At 40.5% G+C, this 18,116-nt stretch overlaps 1 protein-coding gene across 4 annotated transcripts in view; it reads right to left on the minus strand.

The window, feature by feature from the left end:
- The window catches only part of MED13L (mediator complex subunit 13 like), a 392,641-nt gene that overhangs the window by 65,572 nt on the left and 308,953 nt on the right, over positions 1 to 18,116 (minus strand). For all 4 annotated transcript variants that reach the window (XM_027862683.1, XM_027862690.1, XM_027862677.1 and 1 more), the window contains 4 exons: positions 10,560 to 10,705; positions 5,486 to 5,680; positions 4,933 to 5,121; positions 795 to 957 (listed from right to left, as the gene is read on the minus strand). In XM_027862683.1, coding sequence (XP_027718484.1) covers positions 795 to 957; positions 4,933 to 5,121; positions 5,486 to 5,680; positions 10,560 to 10,705 — 693 coding nt within the window. The remainder of the gene's footprint in view (positions 1 to 794; positions 958 to 4,932; positions 5,122 to 5,485; positions 5,681 to 10,559; positions 10,706 to 18,116) is intronic.

The raw sequence follows: 18,116 nt of genomic DNA on the forward strand, positions 1-18,116 counted from the left end.
GAATCCAACTTTCCAAACCACAGAAGGAAATCATTCTTGGGCAAAGAGGGAGGAGCATTTATTTATCTCCCCACAGAGATAAATAAGTCCCTTGAGTCAAGAGGCGCAAAGCAGCTCTCCACCACAAGCTGGAGTCAGATTTCAAAGGCTCTGTAGTTAGTGGAGGCAGCAGAAAAGCTAATAATTCCTGCCAATCAAGGCATAAGCCTAGTGCATAAAAGGACGGTAAAGAAGGAGAGAACTCTGCCCTTTGCATCTACAGAATGCACGTTCCTCATCAGACAAGGGAGACTCCAACTCCCTGAATTCTGTACTGAATAATAACGACAGCAGATCCTCCTACGTGTCAGGCACTATGCTAAGTAAGCACTTCACAACAATGCTAGGAGGTGTTATTATTATTTCATTTTACAGATGAGGTAACAGAGACAAACAGTTAAATGACTTGCCTAGGGTCACACAGCTAGTGTGTGTGATGCCACATCTGAACTCAGGTCTTTCTGACTCCAGGTTAGGCATTCTATCCATGATGATAAACCCCATCACTATCTTGGAAAAAACCTTAATGGATGTCTTCTCCCCTATTAAATTCTTCACCTAAGCAATTATCTCAAGAAATAAGAAAGCATTTTTTCATGAAATCACCCCTAACCTAAAATTCAATATAAATTGTGATCTGAAAATCTATATACCTGCTCATCACACCTCCTGAAGTCAAAAGGCAGAAAATTCACAACTGAAAGAGAAGGAGCCTCCCTCCTGACCCTTGGTCTTGGCATCTACATGAAACTTACTTGGGCTGCGTTCTGTTGAGGATGCATTCCTTCCAGACTCTGTGGACCATGTGACTGTGAAGCTTTGGAGGAATTTCCCCCGATCTCTTTGGACTGTGCATAGTAGCCACCCCCTCCTGGGCAGCTAAGTGACCAATGGCGCTCGGAGGACCTCCACTTTCACCTGGGGAAAAACAGAAGCGCTCTGCAGGTATTCTGTGACATGTGCAACCAGGGCATCTCCTGCAGTGGCCTTCTAGCAGGGAGACAAAAGTGTGGGTCAGGCTGCTCAGCCTTCATCCCATATGTCGCCCTGCTCCCTGAAAACAGTTTCAACTATGTCTCTGAGGCCAGGGGGTGTCAGTGTAGACAAAATGGCCTCGTGGGGCACATGCAAGCTGCTGTGGGGCTCCCTGGTTTGTGACTTGTTGAAGTTTTGCTGTCCTCCCTTCTTCAGCCAAAAGGCTTTTAAAAGGCACCTGGGGGCAGCCCGGGTTCCAACAGACTGAAGATGAACACTAGGGGAAGGGGGACCTAAGTTCCAACAGTAAAGCAGTGAACATGTGGCTCCTGGCAGCTTGATCTTACAACGTTCCCATCGTGCTGTACCGCTGGAACCAATCTTACACTTTAACTGAACTGCTTCCTAAAAAAAGACTAGCTGGAAAGCTATATGGAAGTCACTGACAACATCGGCAGATACTGGCCCCCTGCCATCTAGAGGTTTCTGCCTGGCTTCCGTACTTGGAGTGACCTCTCTGCAGGAGGTAAACCCACATCAGCCAGGACAGGAACCCCGGCTTCTGTCCTCCCTCCACAAAGGGCATGGCTGGTTTTCTTAAATCCGAATGCACACCATTTTCAAACACAGGAGGGAACAGTAGAGGGAGCTTGCCAGTCACATAACCCAAGAATGTCCTCGAGCAGTAGACAGTCCGCTCGCTGCTTCCCAAGGTCACATCTCAAGCAGACCCATTTGTGCTGATGCTGTCAGGACTCAAACCCTGGGTGAGGCCAAATCTGCTGGCACGGGAGGCACACGGGCTCCACAACTTCAGAGAGTCTGGCTGCTGCGGGCTAAAGGGTTGTTGTTTTTTTTCATACTGTCTCATCCCAGACAACTACTAAAATCCAAATGACCATGATAATTTCTGAGCCAGTATTAACCTCGTCTATTTGATACGAAAAACATAAACATTGATTATGCATTCAATAGGCCTGCGATAGAAAAATCTGTATTTAATTACGATGAATTTGTCCTTCAGTTTGCAGCACAAATTCACTGTGTTTTGGTGTTACAAGTAATTGCTAAAGGTGCTGTTCTGCCCCTGTCACATGAATACATTTGGCAAAATGCAACATGACTATGACTATCCCATGGCTCATCCCTTTGCATTTCCTCAAGGACTCCTCTCCTCCTCCTCTCAAACACAGTTCCCTGAAGGGCAGCAATTTTTCCAGTTTCCTGGAAAAGTATCTATTAGCTAAGTGATTGTGAATGAGCGTGTGATTGTGAGTGTGTATGTGTGTGTGTGTGTGTGTACTCACACACCTATATATTCACACACATAAAAAGTATATATTTATGCATTAATATAAACATGGTTACAGTTTTATTGTTATGTTTATATAAAACATATATAGTTATCTTCTATAAAAGCTTATCAATTTTATCTTATGATGCTGCACAGTTCATTTCAATTCTACAGATAATTGCTGTGTGTTTCCTCTGTACCTGACATTGCATTAGAGGCTGAAAGGCCTACAGAAAAGGAAAACAGTGGGTGACATGCTCCGGCTCCCCAAGACATTAACAGTCTGGGGAAACGATCAGAGACCACTCGAAGACAGCAGAGGTAGACAAAATGAACCCTGGAGCAGTCCAAGCAGAGGCTTGTGAGTAATCTTAGGGGCAGTTGGAAGGGATTCCTAACTTACAAAGGCTGCATAAGAGGACCACCTTGCCGCCACCTTGGCTCCGCATCTATGACTAGAGAAAAATTATAGAGGCGACAATGGTGAAATTCAGGCTGACTTTTCTAAAAGACTTGACATGTAGGTTACACCTTCATTGTAGGAGTGTTTTTTCATGCCTTTACATTTATTTTGTCCAGCTATTTTTATCATGTAAGTGGAACAACGCAAAAAGTGGTATCCCTATCTAGATGAGAGGTCATGGTATTTGACATCAGCCAAAACAGACCAGCCGTCCTGAACAGAACCCCCACTTGTCAGCTGGACACACTATCAAAGCCATTGGAAGCCCAATGTACCCTATCATTTCTGACCTGGTGGCCACTAAACTGAAATAGTGGGTTTCAGAATAGAAATGGAGGCGGAGAGAGAAGGAGGAACCTGAGTCTGATCAGTTTAAAGGCTGCATTCAGAGGCCAAGGTAGGGACGCAGTATACAACATGGATAATTTGGGTAATTTTACATTACTATGAAAAAATTACATTTTGTAATTAGATATCATTTTTGGCCTTTGGTTAATCTTTATTTTAGCTAAGGTTGGTACTCCTATTCTCAAAATTTTATTTTGGACAAGAAGCAAACTTTGAACTACATATAGTATGTTAATTTTGGTCACTGTGCCATTACAAGAAATATTTTGTAGAACGATTTCCTCTATGCTTTCTCCATGGAGATCACTGTATTTATCTGAATGTTTTTTGGAGAATTTTACTGTATGGTTAAATCAATAGTTATACTTAGTGGTTCACAGCTAAAGTTCTACTTTTAGAACAATATAAACTCATTGAATTGCATGTAAGGCTTTAAATCATTAATTAGAACACATAATAACAATTCATGACTAATTAGGCCAATCCAATTTGCCCCAATTTCATGAAAAATTCAGGGGGCATACATATTCTCTGTTCCACCATACCTATTACTATTTATCTATGGATATGAAAAAATAGCTACTACCGGTAGATGTAATTATTAACAAGACAATAAATCTGGACTGTTTAAAAAGGAATGAAAAAACTTAGAATTTTATCAATATCCATCTACTAAGAATTCATGTTCTGCTCCTCCTTTTAGGATAGCCAAAATTAGACTATTTTAAGAAATCTCAGCTCAGCTATTAAGATGATATGTGACAGCAATCTATTACTATAAATATGATTTTAATGTTCAGCAAAAGACCAAGACTTCTGGTGAGAAATAAATGGTAAGGACTACCATAACCTTGTTGACCAAATTCTTTTCTCTTGCAAAAATGACTACGGCATGACAAATTAAGAGTTACAAGGGTAATTTGTTAGCTGACCCAGGAGCAAAAGTGTCCTTAATTGAAATGATTTCCAAGCTTATCCGTTGGAAAAAAAAATCAAAAACAAACAAACAAAAAAAACAAAAAACAAAAAACAAAAAAAACTTTCTCAAATTCTATAAACACTGCAAAATCTACAGCTTCCCCATTTCCTATACTGGAGTTCTGCCAGCATTGATGTTCACTAACAATGCAGTCAATTGAGAATATTGACAAGGCTTCCTTCCTCCCATACCCCAGCTGCCTGTCAACTCTAATGACTTTAGAAAGGCAGAATTTCCTAATGCATAGAATTCTAGCTAGGAATAAAGCTGACAGCCTCTTATTCCCAGTTCTGCTCCTGGCTGCAGTAACTTGGACAAAGGCTCTGACCTCTGTAGACTTTAGTTTTTGTTGGCTATAAAAAGGGAAGCATTCTTTTTGCCGCCTGGCATTTGGACAAAACTTGTGACATACCAATGGATGTCTGAAACTCTGAATCAGTCACTTTGGGCAAAATACAAGAGGCATGCAAATGAAACCAAGAGCAATATAGTCTAACATTTTACTTGTCCAAGTCTGCAGATACTTGCCCCATCTTATGGCAACATGATTCTACCACTGGAATTACAAAAATGTACATGTAGCAGCTTTTTGATTGGCCTGAGAAATGATAATCTACAGCAGCCATGGAAAGCATTACAATTCAGAAGCCTTTTCACTCGGTAAGCTCTATGGAAGCTAGTTTGGTTTTTCGGTTTGGTTTGCTGCTTAAAATCAGTTCTAATTCTTACATAGGGTTACTTAGTTCTGGGCTTCAGGTTCATTTACCTGTAAAATGAAAACTAAAGAGGATCCCTCGGAGCCCATTCTAATTGAAATTCTATGATTCTACATACCTATAATAGCTTGTTCTGGAGAAGTGGGTGGGGTGAGTGGCATCCCACAATGACTAGGGTCTTTCATACTTCCAACTCCATGATGGCCAACAGCAATGTGACCTCCGGTACTGACAACATTCTGAGACACTGGGATGTCATTTTGAGAGATCAAAACAAAAGCTGATGGATACACCATACGAACACCGCCTATAATGAGTGACAGCAAAAATAAAGTCAACACACCTGGGAAATGGTCCACAAAACTACTTAGTTCACCATACGTTCAGTGGTCAAAATGTGATGCCAATCAAGTGTTACATTAAATTATATGTTTTAGCCCTTCAACAGTGAGCAGGCGCTTAAATAAGTTGCCTGGTATGATGATAATAGCATTTGGGATACAGGGACTGTCAGAGCTTCAGGCAAGAGAACGACTCAGCATGCTCCACTGTGCCAAGAGAGTCACCAAACAAGACAGGGAAGTAATGAAGGATGTTCTGGTGAATCTGAATTATTATTTTTAAATTAAGTGAGGAAGAAAAAGTTCTTCAGGCAAAATATTTTCTCTTACCAACGATTACTTCAACTGCCACAGGGAAATCATCATCATATCCCAACTCCTCTTCCTCCTTCTGCTCCTCTTTCTTCTTCAGCACCATTGGGTAGAAATATTGCCATTCCTCAATTAGCTTGCGGGTGGCTGGGTCTGACATCTTATATGCCTGGCCCGTCAGTGTCCCATTTAAACCATAGGGGCTCACCAGCACTACAAAAAGAGAGAAACCCTAGGCTACGGTGAAGATATCACAACAATGCTTCCTTCCTAAGTATATCCCAGCATGTGTGGTGATTTTAGGTCAAAGCACAGACTTTCTCCTAAACACATTTTCCTATTTCATAATTCCTTTGAAAATGACAGTGTCACAAAGCATTTCTCATCCTATTGGCTCATATCAATTTTTTGAGGAATTTCAGCTGAAGCCCATGTCTCATCGTGGCATGGAAGCAGCCTTCCAACAGGACACAGTCTGGCAGATTCTCACAGGATCGAAAGACTATGATCATCGTCTGGCAATGGATCACAAGGGTGTAAATCAAGCATCACCAGAGTCAAGGGTGGAGTGGTTTATCACTAGAATAGATGAAAGACATGTTTTTGTCCAGAACTCTCTAATACTAGACACTAAAGTCACAGGACGGGCAGTAATGGTTTTGGTGGAGTGAGTTTTCACAGGGCCAAGATCCCAGCCATTGGAAGTACATGAAATTGGCAATGCAGCAGAGGTTTAAACAAAGCATGTGAATGCTATCTCTGTGGTTTCTAAGGCTCCCAAAAGACACACTTATAATAAATGGAATTTATACAACAAATGAGCAGTATGACATCAATAAGCCATATGACATGAGAAACTATGAATGTGCCAATCTGATATCATAATGCTGAATTATGGTTGTATTGTAAATATTTGTAGGGTCACTGCACAATACTTATATTTAAAGTGGCATTTTTAGCTCTTAAAATTTCCATGCCATTTTCTTCTAGAATTTAGCTTGGAAGTTTTTTGTTTTGTTTTGTTTTTTATTTTAAAACAAGCAAGGAAACAAAAATTTGCACCCTCAATAAGCAGGCACACTTAATTTTTTTGGCTTCCAGGTAGGTATTTTACATTTCTTGGTAAAAATTTCTTGGGATAAAAGCTACCTTTGATTCTGTCTGAATTTGTCCAAGAATCCCAAGGGGTAGGACGGAGTCCTCCTGTTGCTGACTCTCAGAGACAGGCACACACGCAGGGTGAATCTTTCTCCTGCTATTCTGGGACACAACTAGCTAAGGGATAACAACACTCAAAAAGAAGGAGTAGGGTAGCTTCCCTGCATTAGTATCTGGAAGATCAGGGAGGGGTTTAAAACCTCAATCTTCTGCAGCTATTGGCAGGGCAACACCTGCCCTAATGATGTACTTCCTCCACAGCAATTGTGGTGAATTATTAAGATATCCACCACTGAGTACTTCTGTGGCTTTACAGTATTAGTGATAAACCAGCAAGATTAAACACAGGTGTTCCATAGAGATCTTAGACAAGGAATATTATTTTGAAGACTATTTTTCTTGCTTTAATCCTGCTTTAGCTTTTCTGGTTTTTTCTTTTAATTTAAAAAAAAATTTTTTTTAAGGCAATTAGGGTTAAGGGATTTGCCCAGGGTCACACAGCGAGTAAGTATCAAGTGTTTGGTCTGAAAACGGATTTGAACTCAGGTCCGCCCGACTTCAAGGCTGGCACTCTATCCACTGCACCACCTAGCTGCCCCTTCTGTTTTTTCTTAAACAGGTAAATGACAGATGTGACCATAATAGTACTTAATGTTCTTACTCAATGAAATACATTTTGAAATAATCACTAATTTATAGCATTGCTATGAGAAACAGGGTAGCACAATGGACAGACTTGTCTTTGGGGGGTGGAGTCTAACTTGAGACTATGAGTGGAGCAAGTCCTTACCCTCTGAGGGCTCTCAGGTGACCTGTGGGAACCACAGGTCTAAGTTGCATGCTAATTGCAGATCTATGCTGGTAGAAGTAATTTTCTCACCAGGAATCCTTACACCAATTAAATTGGAGGTCTAGACGAATAATATCCCTATAAGAATTCTTATACCATCTTAAGATTTGGAGTGTTTTAAATTTTCTAGTAATTTATCTACAACACAAACCAAAATCAAGTGTGATGGTGCATGCCACTTGTTCTCTTTATGAGGAAAATTAAGTTGGCAGTAGTGGGTGAGTAACATATGGAAAGCCTTTAAAATAATATTTTATGTTATACTAAAAAGTACTTGATCATCTTTAGATCTTAAGGAGATATACATCACCACCTGTCAAGGATTATACAATTTAGAGCTGGGACAAATCTTTGCGGTCTTCTACTCCAATGTTTTTATTTTACAAAAGAAAAAACTGAGGGATAAGATCACATAGATAGTAAATACCAGTGCCAGAATTCAAACTCAAGTCCTTTGATGCTGTCCAAAGGTCTAATGGACTGCCTTAAGAGGTGATGAGTCATCCCCAACTCCTTGGAAGTGTTAGAATAACAACTAGCATTTATTTATATATTGCTTTAAGGTTTTCAAGACTATTTTGAACTATTATCTCACTTTATCCTTACAACAGCCCCAGGAGATAGGTGCTATTACTACCCTCATTTTACAGTGAAGAAACTAAGGTGATTTGCTTAGGGTCACACAGCCAGTAGGAGGCTGCATCTGAATTCAGGTCTTCCTGACTCTAGGACCAGTGCTATATTCAGTGTGCCACCACTGAGGTCTCTTCTAATTTTCAAACTATGTGATGACACATCGTATGCACGTTTCACTCTACCACCCTGTTTTGTAGAGGGGAATCCTGCACTGAGTAGAAGGTTACATCTAACTCCATGACTTCATGTTTCCATAGGACATAAATCAGATGCTTTCTGAGGCTGCCCAAAGGAGGGGACAGAGAGACAGATGAGCCAGAGCCTACAGTTTACTTGCATTAGACTAGTGCACTGGTAAAGAGTTCTGCTACTATAACCGCCTTGAGACCCATGGGCACATACATCCAGGGTCCCAGATGCCCATTGGCAGGAGGCCACCAGGGCAGAACCAACCAGTCACTTGGGGCAACCAGATGGAGTAGCCTGCAGCAGGGGAACTGAGCCTGAATTCTAGCTATTCCTTTAGCTCCTTCTGTGATCCTTGGAAAGTGACTCAACCACGTCATCTGGAACATGGATGGGTTGAGTTAGACAACATCTCATATACCTCCTAACTCGAGATCGATAATCCTACAGTCTGGTCAAAGGTTTCGTTTCAACAATAATAAATTATAACCAGGTTAGGTCCCTGTGAAGGTGATCTGTGTTTCTTCTGTAATTCTTGAATTCAACCGTTAGACTTTTCATTAAGTTAAATCAATATATGTTTTACAGTATGCCAAGAACTGTTGATCAGATGTTAATTATTCATATAACAGTCTGGTATTGTGTCAATGAAAATCTTTTTGCCAACTCTACCAGCATGTTAGAAACTACGCTCTGCCTGACCTTAAGTATATTTCTGCTAAACTTCTTTGGTGATGATATGCCACAAAGCTAAAGAATATGTTGTTCAGAGAGAATTATGAAATAAAAAGATTAAAAACACCGACTCAGAATACAGTTAGCCATACAAGATGATCAAATTAGTCTTTTACAAATGCTAAAGCAATGAAAAAAATTTCATTAATTTTCAGTCAAGAAGTTAGCTTTCACAATTGAATACGCATTAATCTATGTTTGGTCGGCTAATTCATTTCAGTTCTTATGAGGAAATAAAACACTGACATTTCCAAAAGGCACCATACACCAGATGGAGCAACTACCATTATTGAAATGAAAAATGCTGAGGTTAATATTAATTGTGCATAATATTACAATCCATCATTACTCATATCAGGTTAACTAACCTGCAAAGCAATAAAATTCCGTATTTAAAGATTTGTCAATTAACTCATTTGATGTAATAGAAAGTTATTTTTCTCCTAACTATATAGGAGATGTTCCATTTTTTTCTTCAGCAATGTCATTTTTTAAAAAGACAAGGTCTCCCTTCCTTCCTATTACTTCCAGGCTAGAATCTCACTCTGATCAGCATGGGAGCTTTGACCATTTTAACCATCCTTAGGCAGTCTGGTGGCCTCCTGCGCCTGGGAGCTCCTCCATTCTTTCCAGACTTAGTGTGGACAGAGTCCCAAGCAGCTTAGCCGTTAGCTCAGAACTACTAAGTTCAAGCAATCATTGAGGCCGGCCTCAGCTATCCTGATGCAGGGCTCCCAGGTGGGTCCCTGGCAACGATACCATTTCAGAGCTGACACAAATTACACAAATAACTGAAGGCTTCCCAGAACAAATCTCTTATTGACCAATGTCAATAGGCCCTCTTGGGTTGTTTCAGATAGTTGTAGTGCCTAGGACTAGGGCTGGTGTGGAGTGGAAGATAGTCCTGCTGTACTGTGATCTGGCCACACCACAGCAGGAACATTGGGTTCCTTCTTCATGGTCACTCTTTAGCTGCAGAGTGTCTATGGAAGAGGGCCAGGAGGGGGAAGGGCTACCAGATGATGCCATATGAAGAACAGATAAAGGAACTGGGGAGGTTGAGAATGGACTCCCATTAGATTTCAGTTATAAGAAGAAGGATGAGATTTATTCTAACCCAGAGAGGTAGAATTACAATGTAAGGGAAAACTTTTTAACCATCTGAGTGATCTAAAATCCAAATGAGCTTCTCTCAGGAAGGAATGGGTTCTTCCTCAGTAGACAGCCCCAAGACCACGTGGGTGACCATGTGAGCAGGTTATCAAAGGGATTCTTCTTCAGGCCTGGCTTGGAATAGACGGTCCTTGGTAGCTCTTCCAACTCTGAGATAGTGGGATCACGAACAGTGGATGATTTAGCCACAAGTCTGAGAAGTTTTCAAAATAACGGCTGGAGTAAAATGTCTCCTTGTGAAATAACACAAAGGCCCAAATCCACATAGAGAACTTATTTAAAATCATGCTTCATCTTTAAGCTCTTCATTAGGCAATGTGACTAATGCTTTGGAAGTCACCTTAGCTCACTTACCTTGGAATGGGGCAGGGGACGACTGAGCCATGTGGACGTGCTCTTCATTAATCAGATAAATTGGTTGGTGCTGGGCAATCTCCACACTTGTGCATACATTACTTTCCCCATGAAGAAAGAATGTGAAGGCGCAGGACAAGTGTTCACTGAAAAAACAAAGGAAAACTCTAAACATTGGTAGGAAACTGACACAGAGGCTCAAACAGGCAGGACACAAACAGATGACAACTCGTTTCTTTGTTAACTAGTCAGCAGAGCTGGTATTGTGAGAATTTAACAAAATGGCCTAATAGCAAACCAGAGAACCACAGGACTTTAAGCCTGATGGGACCTCAGAGATCATCTAGTGACCCTTTAGGTCCTCGAGTGCGGCCTTTTGACTGAGTCCAAGTTTTATAGAACAAATTCTTTTAAGAAGGGGATTTGTTCTGTGAAGTTTGGATTCAGTCAGAGGGCCACACTTGAGGACCTGGACAGCCACAGGTGGCCTTGAGGCTGCAGGTTCCCCACCCCAGAATTCTAGTCCAATACTGTCATTCTGTAGAGCAGGAAATCAAGGCCATGACAAGGAAATGATTCGTTCAAAGTTAAAGATATAGTAAGGAAAAGAAGCAGAATTTGAATCCAGGTCCTGTGACTCCAAACAGAGCTTGCTATCCAGCCCTTCATGCTGATTCTTATTTTAAAATGCTTGAACGTGTTTCAGGAATATTTATTTGTAGCCTATCCAGCCTGTGTAAATGAAAGTCACCATAAATTTTGGTAGCAAGATTTGACACTGGTTATAGACAATGTAACTGGGTCTGCAGACAATAAAAAAATGAGCTTTATTCATGTTCAGTACATCTCAGTAACAGTGGTCACAGCCTCAAGCATTCCTTTATCGAATATTTATTTAGCACCTATTATGTGCATAGTCCTATGGAAGATAGTATTTAATTACCAGCTAAATGCCATATACAATCAATATGATTCTCTAAATAGGATGGCACTTTGTTCTATTTAATATTTGCAATCTGCCTTTCCTAATCACATATTTTAAAAGCAAACTACTTCACTATGTTCCATGTAATTAGGTGAAAATTATTAGCCTTGAACTGTCTTTACCCAGAGAGATACATAATTCTAGAATTATACTGCTGGGGTTTTCATAAACTATGATAGCACCCCAGTTATAACAGAGCCCATTTCTCAGAAAAGCCCTTAAGAACATGACCCAAAGGAACAACACCAACAACAAAAATTACCCCATAAATCATCAGTCCATCACTTCAAAAATCTCCAAATGACTAGAAAACTTTAAGTTTTATTTAAGCCTAACATCAGCTTCTTTTCTAACGCTGGAAATTTTCACAAAAAACCATCAAAACTCTCATTCTACAGCTCCATGCGGTCACCAGTGCAATTTGGCACTGGGAAGATGCCCCTTGCCTTTGGGAAACTGTTTTGTTTTACTTGATTGTGAAGTCTCAACAACAAGAGACTACATGACATGGAAGATTTAGAATGGTTACTAGATTTTACACACTAAGTTACAAAGAGAAAAATGGAAATGGTCACAAACAGCATAGTTCTGTCAAGCTCTCTGGCTGTGATGATCAAAAGCGGGGCTGGAAGAGTCCAATGCCCTGAAAAGTACAGAACAAGCAGAGAATAGAGACAAAACCACAAGCAACTTTTCTTCCCTCAAAAACGTGTGGCCCTTTCTCTGGGGAGATGGTGCCTCATGAAAATGTAACTCCATTATTTTTATAGCAGCCACAATGAGCTTGAGCTACGTTGGCTATGGTGTCCGGCTAGGTTCATGGAGTCATCTAACAAGCCTTAATATGCTAGGTAATGAGGATACACAAACAAAAAGCAGGCCTGCCTTCAGGAAGCTTAGCTGGTACTGGTGCGAAACTAGCAAGCAAATACAAAATAGAAAAAAATTGTTTGATGGAGGGAGCAGGGCCCTCTCAACTTTGGTGAGGAGCCAAAGGAAGGGGATGGGGAGGAAAGGAAGGTCTCATAGAGGAGGCAGTACTGAGCTCTGAAAGAAACTAGGGGTTCTAAGAGGCTGAGGTGAAGAAGGAGGGTAGTCCAGGTGGAGGGGACAGCAAAGGCACAGGGATGAGAGATAGAATATGGAATGTTACATAAAGGGAATGCCAAAGTAGTTTGGTTGAGTACAATGCAGAATGTGTGAAGAACATCCAATGAACCTTGAAAACAGGGCAAGAACCAGATCGCAGTGGGCGTAACTGTGAGCACATCCTCGTTATTTCCAGAGTGGTAAAGAGAATATTTTACAGAGAAGAAGCACATGGCCAAATTTCACCAACTCTTCACTTTCCAGCTACATCCCCTAGCTAGAGGTGGCCACTAGAAGTGAGGGACAGGGATCCCTAGGAATTTTGCTTTCCCAAAAAGGTTGTATTTTATCCCCAGGATTTTGTCCCTAGAGGACAGATGGGCAGGTAAGTGATGTGAATGGGGAGCTAAACTTGGAATCCTGAGGTCTTGGCTCAGATTTAGCTTCGGACATTACTGGCTGTGGAGTCATGTAAAGGAGAGTCACTGAATCTCTCTCGGTCTCTATGGGACTGAAAAACTTGTAGTGCCTGAGATACTCTCTGTGTTATCATAGACTCAGGGACACTTGGAATATCAAACTAGGGAAAGTGGGGCTGGGCCCCCTAGACAGCCCTGGTGTCAGGAAGAAGGAAGTCCTGACATTGGGGAAAGTGGTTCCAGATTCAGTCTTCATTCCCTAAGGCAAAAACATGGGAAGTAGCTGTGACTGCTGAATCCTTAGTCACCTTCAGAATGAGGGTTCAAGCTTTTAAGGAGAGAAAGGCCATGGCTAGAATGTGTTGCACCACTGGACTAAATGCAGCACAAGACTGGAGGTGAAGGAAAGATGGTGAAGTCGGCAAGCTTTATTGCAGGTAGTGGTAGCTATGGAGGATGGACACAGGGCAGCCCCCTAAGGTACTGAATGGAGTTAGGTGCCCAACATGGGTGAAACAGGGTGGGGTTTATAGAGCTCTTCTATGGACTGAATAGGACCAGAATTTGGGGGGCAAGGAGCCAGCTAGGACCTGGGGTGCAAGACTGTGCTTACTCTTACTAAGGGAAAAGTCTGGGGGTGGGGTAAACAGGCAACTCACAGATATTCCTATTCTTTCCAACCACAAAGGGGGCTTTCCTCCTCTGACACCATGACTCAGGGATTTTCAAGAGTCCCTGGGAACTCTTCATTTATTGCGTTGGGGAAGCTACTGTATTCCTTACAATATGGAAAACTTTTAGAAAAGATTAAAGCATATGCATATTAGTTATTATTACTAAATAGATGAAATTGGGACTGCTGCCAACTTTGGTGGAATTTGTAAGTGGAGGAATGCAGGACTGGGAAATAAACTGGAAACTGGCATTTCCAAGAGTGACAATCTAGTGCTAGGCAGCTATACTAGAGAAGTGTCAGATCTGAAGTAGGGCTCAGAAGGAGAGAGAGAGCAGCAATTAGCTATCTGTGTCAGCCTTCTCGTTCTGTGCAAAAAGCCAGGGGAAATTCAAGGGGCTTGGTACTCTGGTTCTAAAATGGAACTGCGAGTAATTATTGGGTCATACAGGATCTAAGAGTTTTTAAAAAATATATATTTATGAATCATTTTTCTTTCAGAGATACCATGTTTAAGGGGTGCTTCCATCGGCAGAAACAACAAGAAAGCCCATCATATTCAGAGATACTTCACACTACTATGTTTAGGATGAGCATAAGGAAAAAGACCTCCATGAAGACAATGGAAGTTTATACATTGACATCTGTTTTTGAAGATGATGAGGTGGTAGAGAAATTCTATAAAGACTCTCCATAGAGGTTCTTCACAAAACTCACCAAATTAAATCAACTCTATGGTTCCTTTTGGCTCTCAAACAATGACCTTATGAACTTATGAGTTTAATATTCTGAGGCTTCACTGGAAAAGGTAGTATTGGGAAAGATAGCCAAAAATGTTGCAAAACATAACATCAAGAAATGAAAAAAGTGCAGGGGCAGTTAGGTGGCACAGTGGATAGAGCACTGGCACTGGAGTCAGGAGGACCTGAGTTCAAATCTGACCTCAGAAACTTGACATTTACTAGCTATGTGACCCTGGGCAAGTCACTTAACCCTATTGCTTAGCCAAAAAAAAAAGCAGAAGGGGCTGAGCATGGTAAACATAGGACATCACAAAAATGATGTTACATCTTAAGAGAAAGGAAAAGACCAGTTACTGATATGGGAGGCATATCAATTAGCTAAGCAAGGAGTCAGATCAACTCAATAAAGAATAAAATCAAGACCTAGTCTGAAGAATGTAACTCGGAAGATAAAGTACACAGTTAACCCTATTCCTGAAGTTACACACCTTGGCACAGACTGTCATCAATCCCAAAGGAAATTTAAGGAAAATGACATAACAATGAGTCCAAAAACCTAAGAAACAGACTCATCCAGCAAAGGCTTGGCTTTCTTTAAGTCTGAGCTAAAATCCCACCTTCTCCAAAAAGCCTTTCCCAATCAACCTAAATTCTAGTGCTGTCCCTCTGTTGAGGAGACCACACACACACACACACACACACACACACACACACACACACTCACTCACTCCTATATAGTATATATGTACATAGTTGTTGCATGTTGTCTCTCATTAAACTGAGTTCCTTGAGAGCAGGGACTGTCTTTTTTCCTTTCTTTGTATTCTTAGAACTTAATACAGCACCTGGCACATAGTATGCACTTAATAAATGCTTATTGACTGACTGTTCCTTGCTAAGCAAAGAGGGCAGCCAAGGACAACATTAGGGTGTATTATAAAAAACTCATTTGCAAAACCTGAGGAAAAGAGTTGAAGATGATGCACAGCATTATTGTCTTATAAAACAGCAAGGAGTGGTAGAAGGGAAAATGCGATTTTAGAAAGCTGGGTGCGAAATTCTAACCAGTTTATTCTGAGCACACTTACGGATGAAACTGGAAAGAGGACAACAGATGAAAAATTGAAAAGATCTGTTGAGAGCATTATCATCTTCAACATCATAGCTAGCACTTATGTGCTTTAAGGTTTAGGAATCACTTTATAAATACTATCTTTCTATCCTCACAATAACCTTGGGAGGAAGGTGTTATTATCCTCCTTTTACATTTGAGGAAACTGATACAGACAGCAGTTAAGAGACTTACCCAGGATCACACAAGTGTCTGAGACTGGATTTGACCTCAGATCTTCCTAACTGTACACCCAGTACTCTACCCACTGTGCCCACTAGCTGCTACTACAACTCTCCAATAATCACAACGGAGGAAACATGTTTGGACTCTAATACAGTTCCCAAAGTCATGTATGAGTAGAAATGAAACTAAAGAAAGCAAAGATGAGAAAAGAAGAATGACCAGACCAAATAAAACACCAAGGTTCATGTTGGAGACAACAGTTTTTTTTATGATATTGAGGGATTGATTTTGATTTCTGATGATATTGAGGGACTGTTTTTCAAGATGTCAGAAAAAAATGACTGCTATCACTATTTAAAGGGGGGGGTTGCAATCAAGAACAAATGAACAACTGCCAACTATGCTCTTCCTGTATTTTTAAAAGACTATAGTCTTTTAAAAGAGAATAGTTTACATAGGTTTTCAATGGCATGCTTGATGAAGGCATAAGAAAGAAACAGGTAGACTTTGACAAATGATCTTGCACAGTAGAACATGCTGTTAAAGTCATGGCTGTCAAAAAGGCACAGAGAATGCAAGATGCACTGGACTCTAACAAAGCCACTGAGTTGGCAGAGCAAAATGATACCTCAATGGTTCTACTCCAATAAAATCTCACATGTTTATGTTAACATCATACAAGATTATTTCACAAAGAAGGGACAATGTGATTTGACATCGCTTTGATTACTGATATCAAATGAGGCATAAAACAAGGAGATATATATTCGTCAAAGATGTCAGCCAACGTCATGGAAGAAGTCAACCAGTTTAGAAGAGTCAAGGGAAGGCTCATCTCATTTTCTTTTAAAGTATCAAGGACAATATGGCACTGGAGAGAGACTGAAGGTACATGAGAGCTTGAAGTCCCCTGCTGAAGAAGGTTCCCAAAGTGGGCAGGACATCAAAGATACAAATAGAAGATTACTTTTATTAAGGAGCAGGGATGCCTTTTCTTGTTCAATCAGCTCTAAGGAGGACAAAGAGCATGATAAGGCTGAGGAATTTTAAGGAACAGATAAAGGGAGCTGAAAAAGCTCCCTTTAGACATGCCCCTCAAAACAGTGAAAGGGGAAGTCATTTGCTTTAAGTGCCAAGACCTTTTTAGAAACTTTCTACCAAATGAAGAATCCCTTTGCAACATCACTGAATCACCTACATTTTAGATATTGAATCATATTTATCATTTTAGATATTGAAATGTTGTCTTCTTATAGTGGAACACACTGGTAATTAAGTAGTTTTTAATTTGTTACAATTTTTTACATTATCTAAAGAATTACCCAGCAAGTATTTTGTGATACTTCTACAAGTTACAAGGGTCTCACTTTTCTGTCTGAACCTTACACAAATGTGCTGGTGAACTGTCATTTGAACACTATTAATGAGTGTCATATGCAAGGTCACTGTATTTCTTTTTAATTATGTAACATAACAGGGAAGCAAAACCAGGTTGCTTTCTCACTTGAAAAAAAAGGGGGGAAGGGAAAATTCCAGATAAATTTATAGAGATTTAATGTGACCTATGGAATTTTTATTCATTCATTTCAGTAGTGTCTGACTTTTTGTGACCTTATTTGGGGTTTTCTTAGAAAAGAGATTTAAGTGGTTTGCCACTTCCTTCTCCAGCTCATTGTACAGCTGAGGAAACTGTGACAAACGAGGTGAAGTGACTTGCCCAGGATCACACAGCTAGTTAAATGTCTGAAGCTGAATCTGAACTCAGGCCTTCCTGACTGTAGGCGTGGCACTCTAGGCACTATGGCACCACCTCGCAGCCCCCAGAATGACTGAACAACAAGCTCTTCAAATTGTTTAAAGGGCTCTGTCCAAATGAATTCTCCAACTTGTCCATACTTGAGATTTTAAAAGCAGAGATGTTTTATAAAAGAGCAATAATGATTGAGCCTATTACAATCTTCAGTGGCTGGTTAACTAGACTGAAGAAACTACAAGGTGAAAATTTAAGTGTGGATACACCACCAACTCCCGATAAATTTGATGGGTTAATTGGACATTGCAAGGTGATGAGCAAGTAAGCAACTAACTCCAATGAAGTGACCTTCTGGAGAATGGTTAACAACAATTAACAATTCAATTTCAACACAGAGAAGAAAAGGAAACACATAACAAGACCCAAACCTTCCAGGAAAATGGTCGTTATTCCTACCTTAGGTGCCAGTGAGAGGAAAAGGAAAGATTCCACCACCTTTCTACAGTATTGATCTGAAATCCTGTCCTGTAGACTACTTCCATGGAAAAAATAACATTCTGAACCCAAGTTAACACTACATGAGTTTACCTAGCTAAAG

Source organism: Vombatus ursinus, unplaced genomic scaffold (genome assembly GCF_900497805.2).
Source record: "Vombatus ursinus unplaced genomic scaffold, bare-nosed wombat genome assembly UNPS02001287.1, whole genome shotgun sequence".
Classification (NCBI taxonomy): domain Eukaryota; kingdom Metazoa; phylum Chordata; class Mammalia; order Diprotodontia; family Vombatidae; genus Vombatus; species Vombatus ursinus.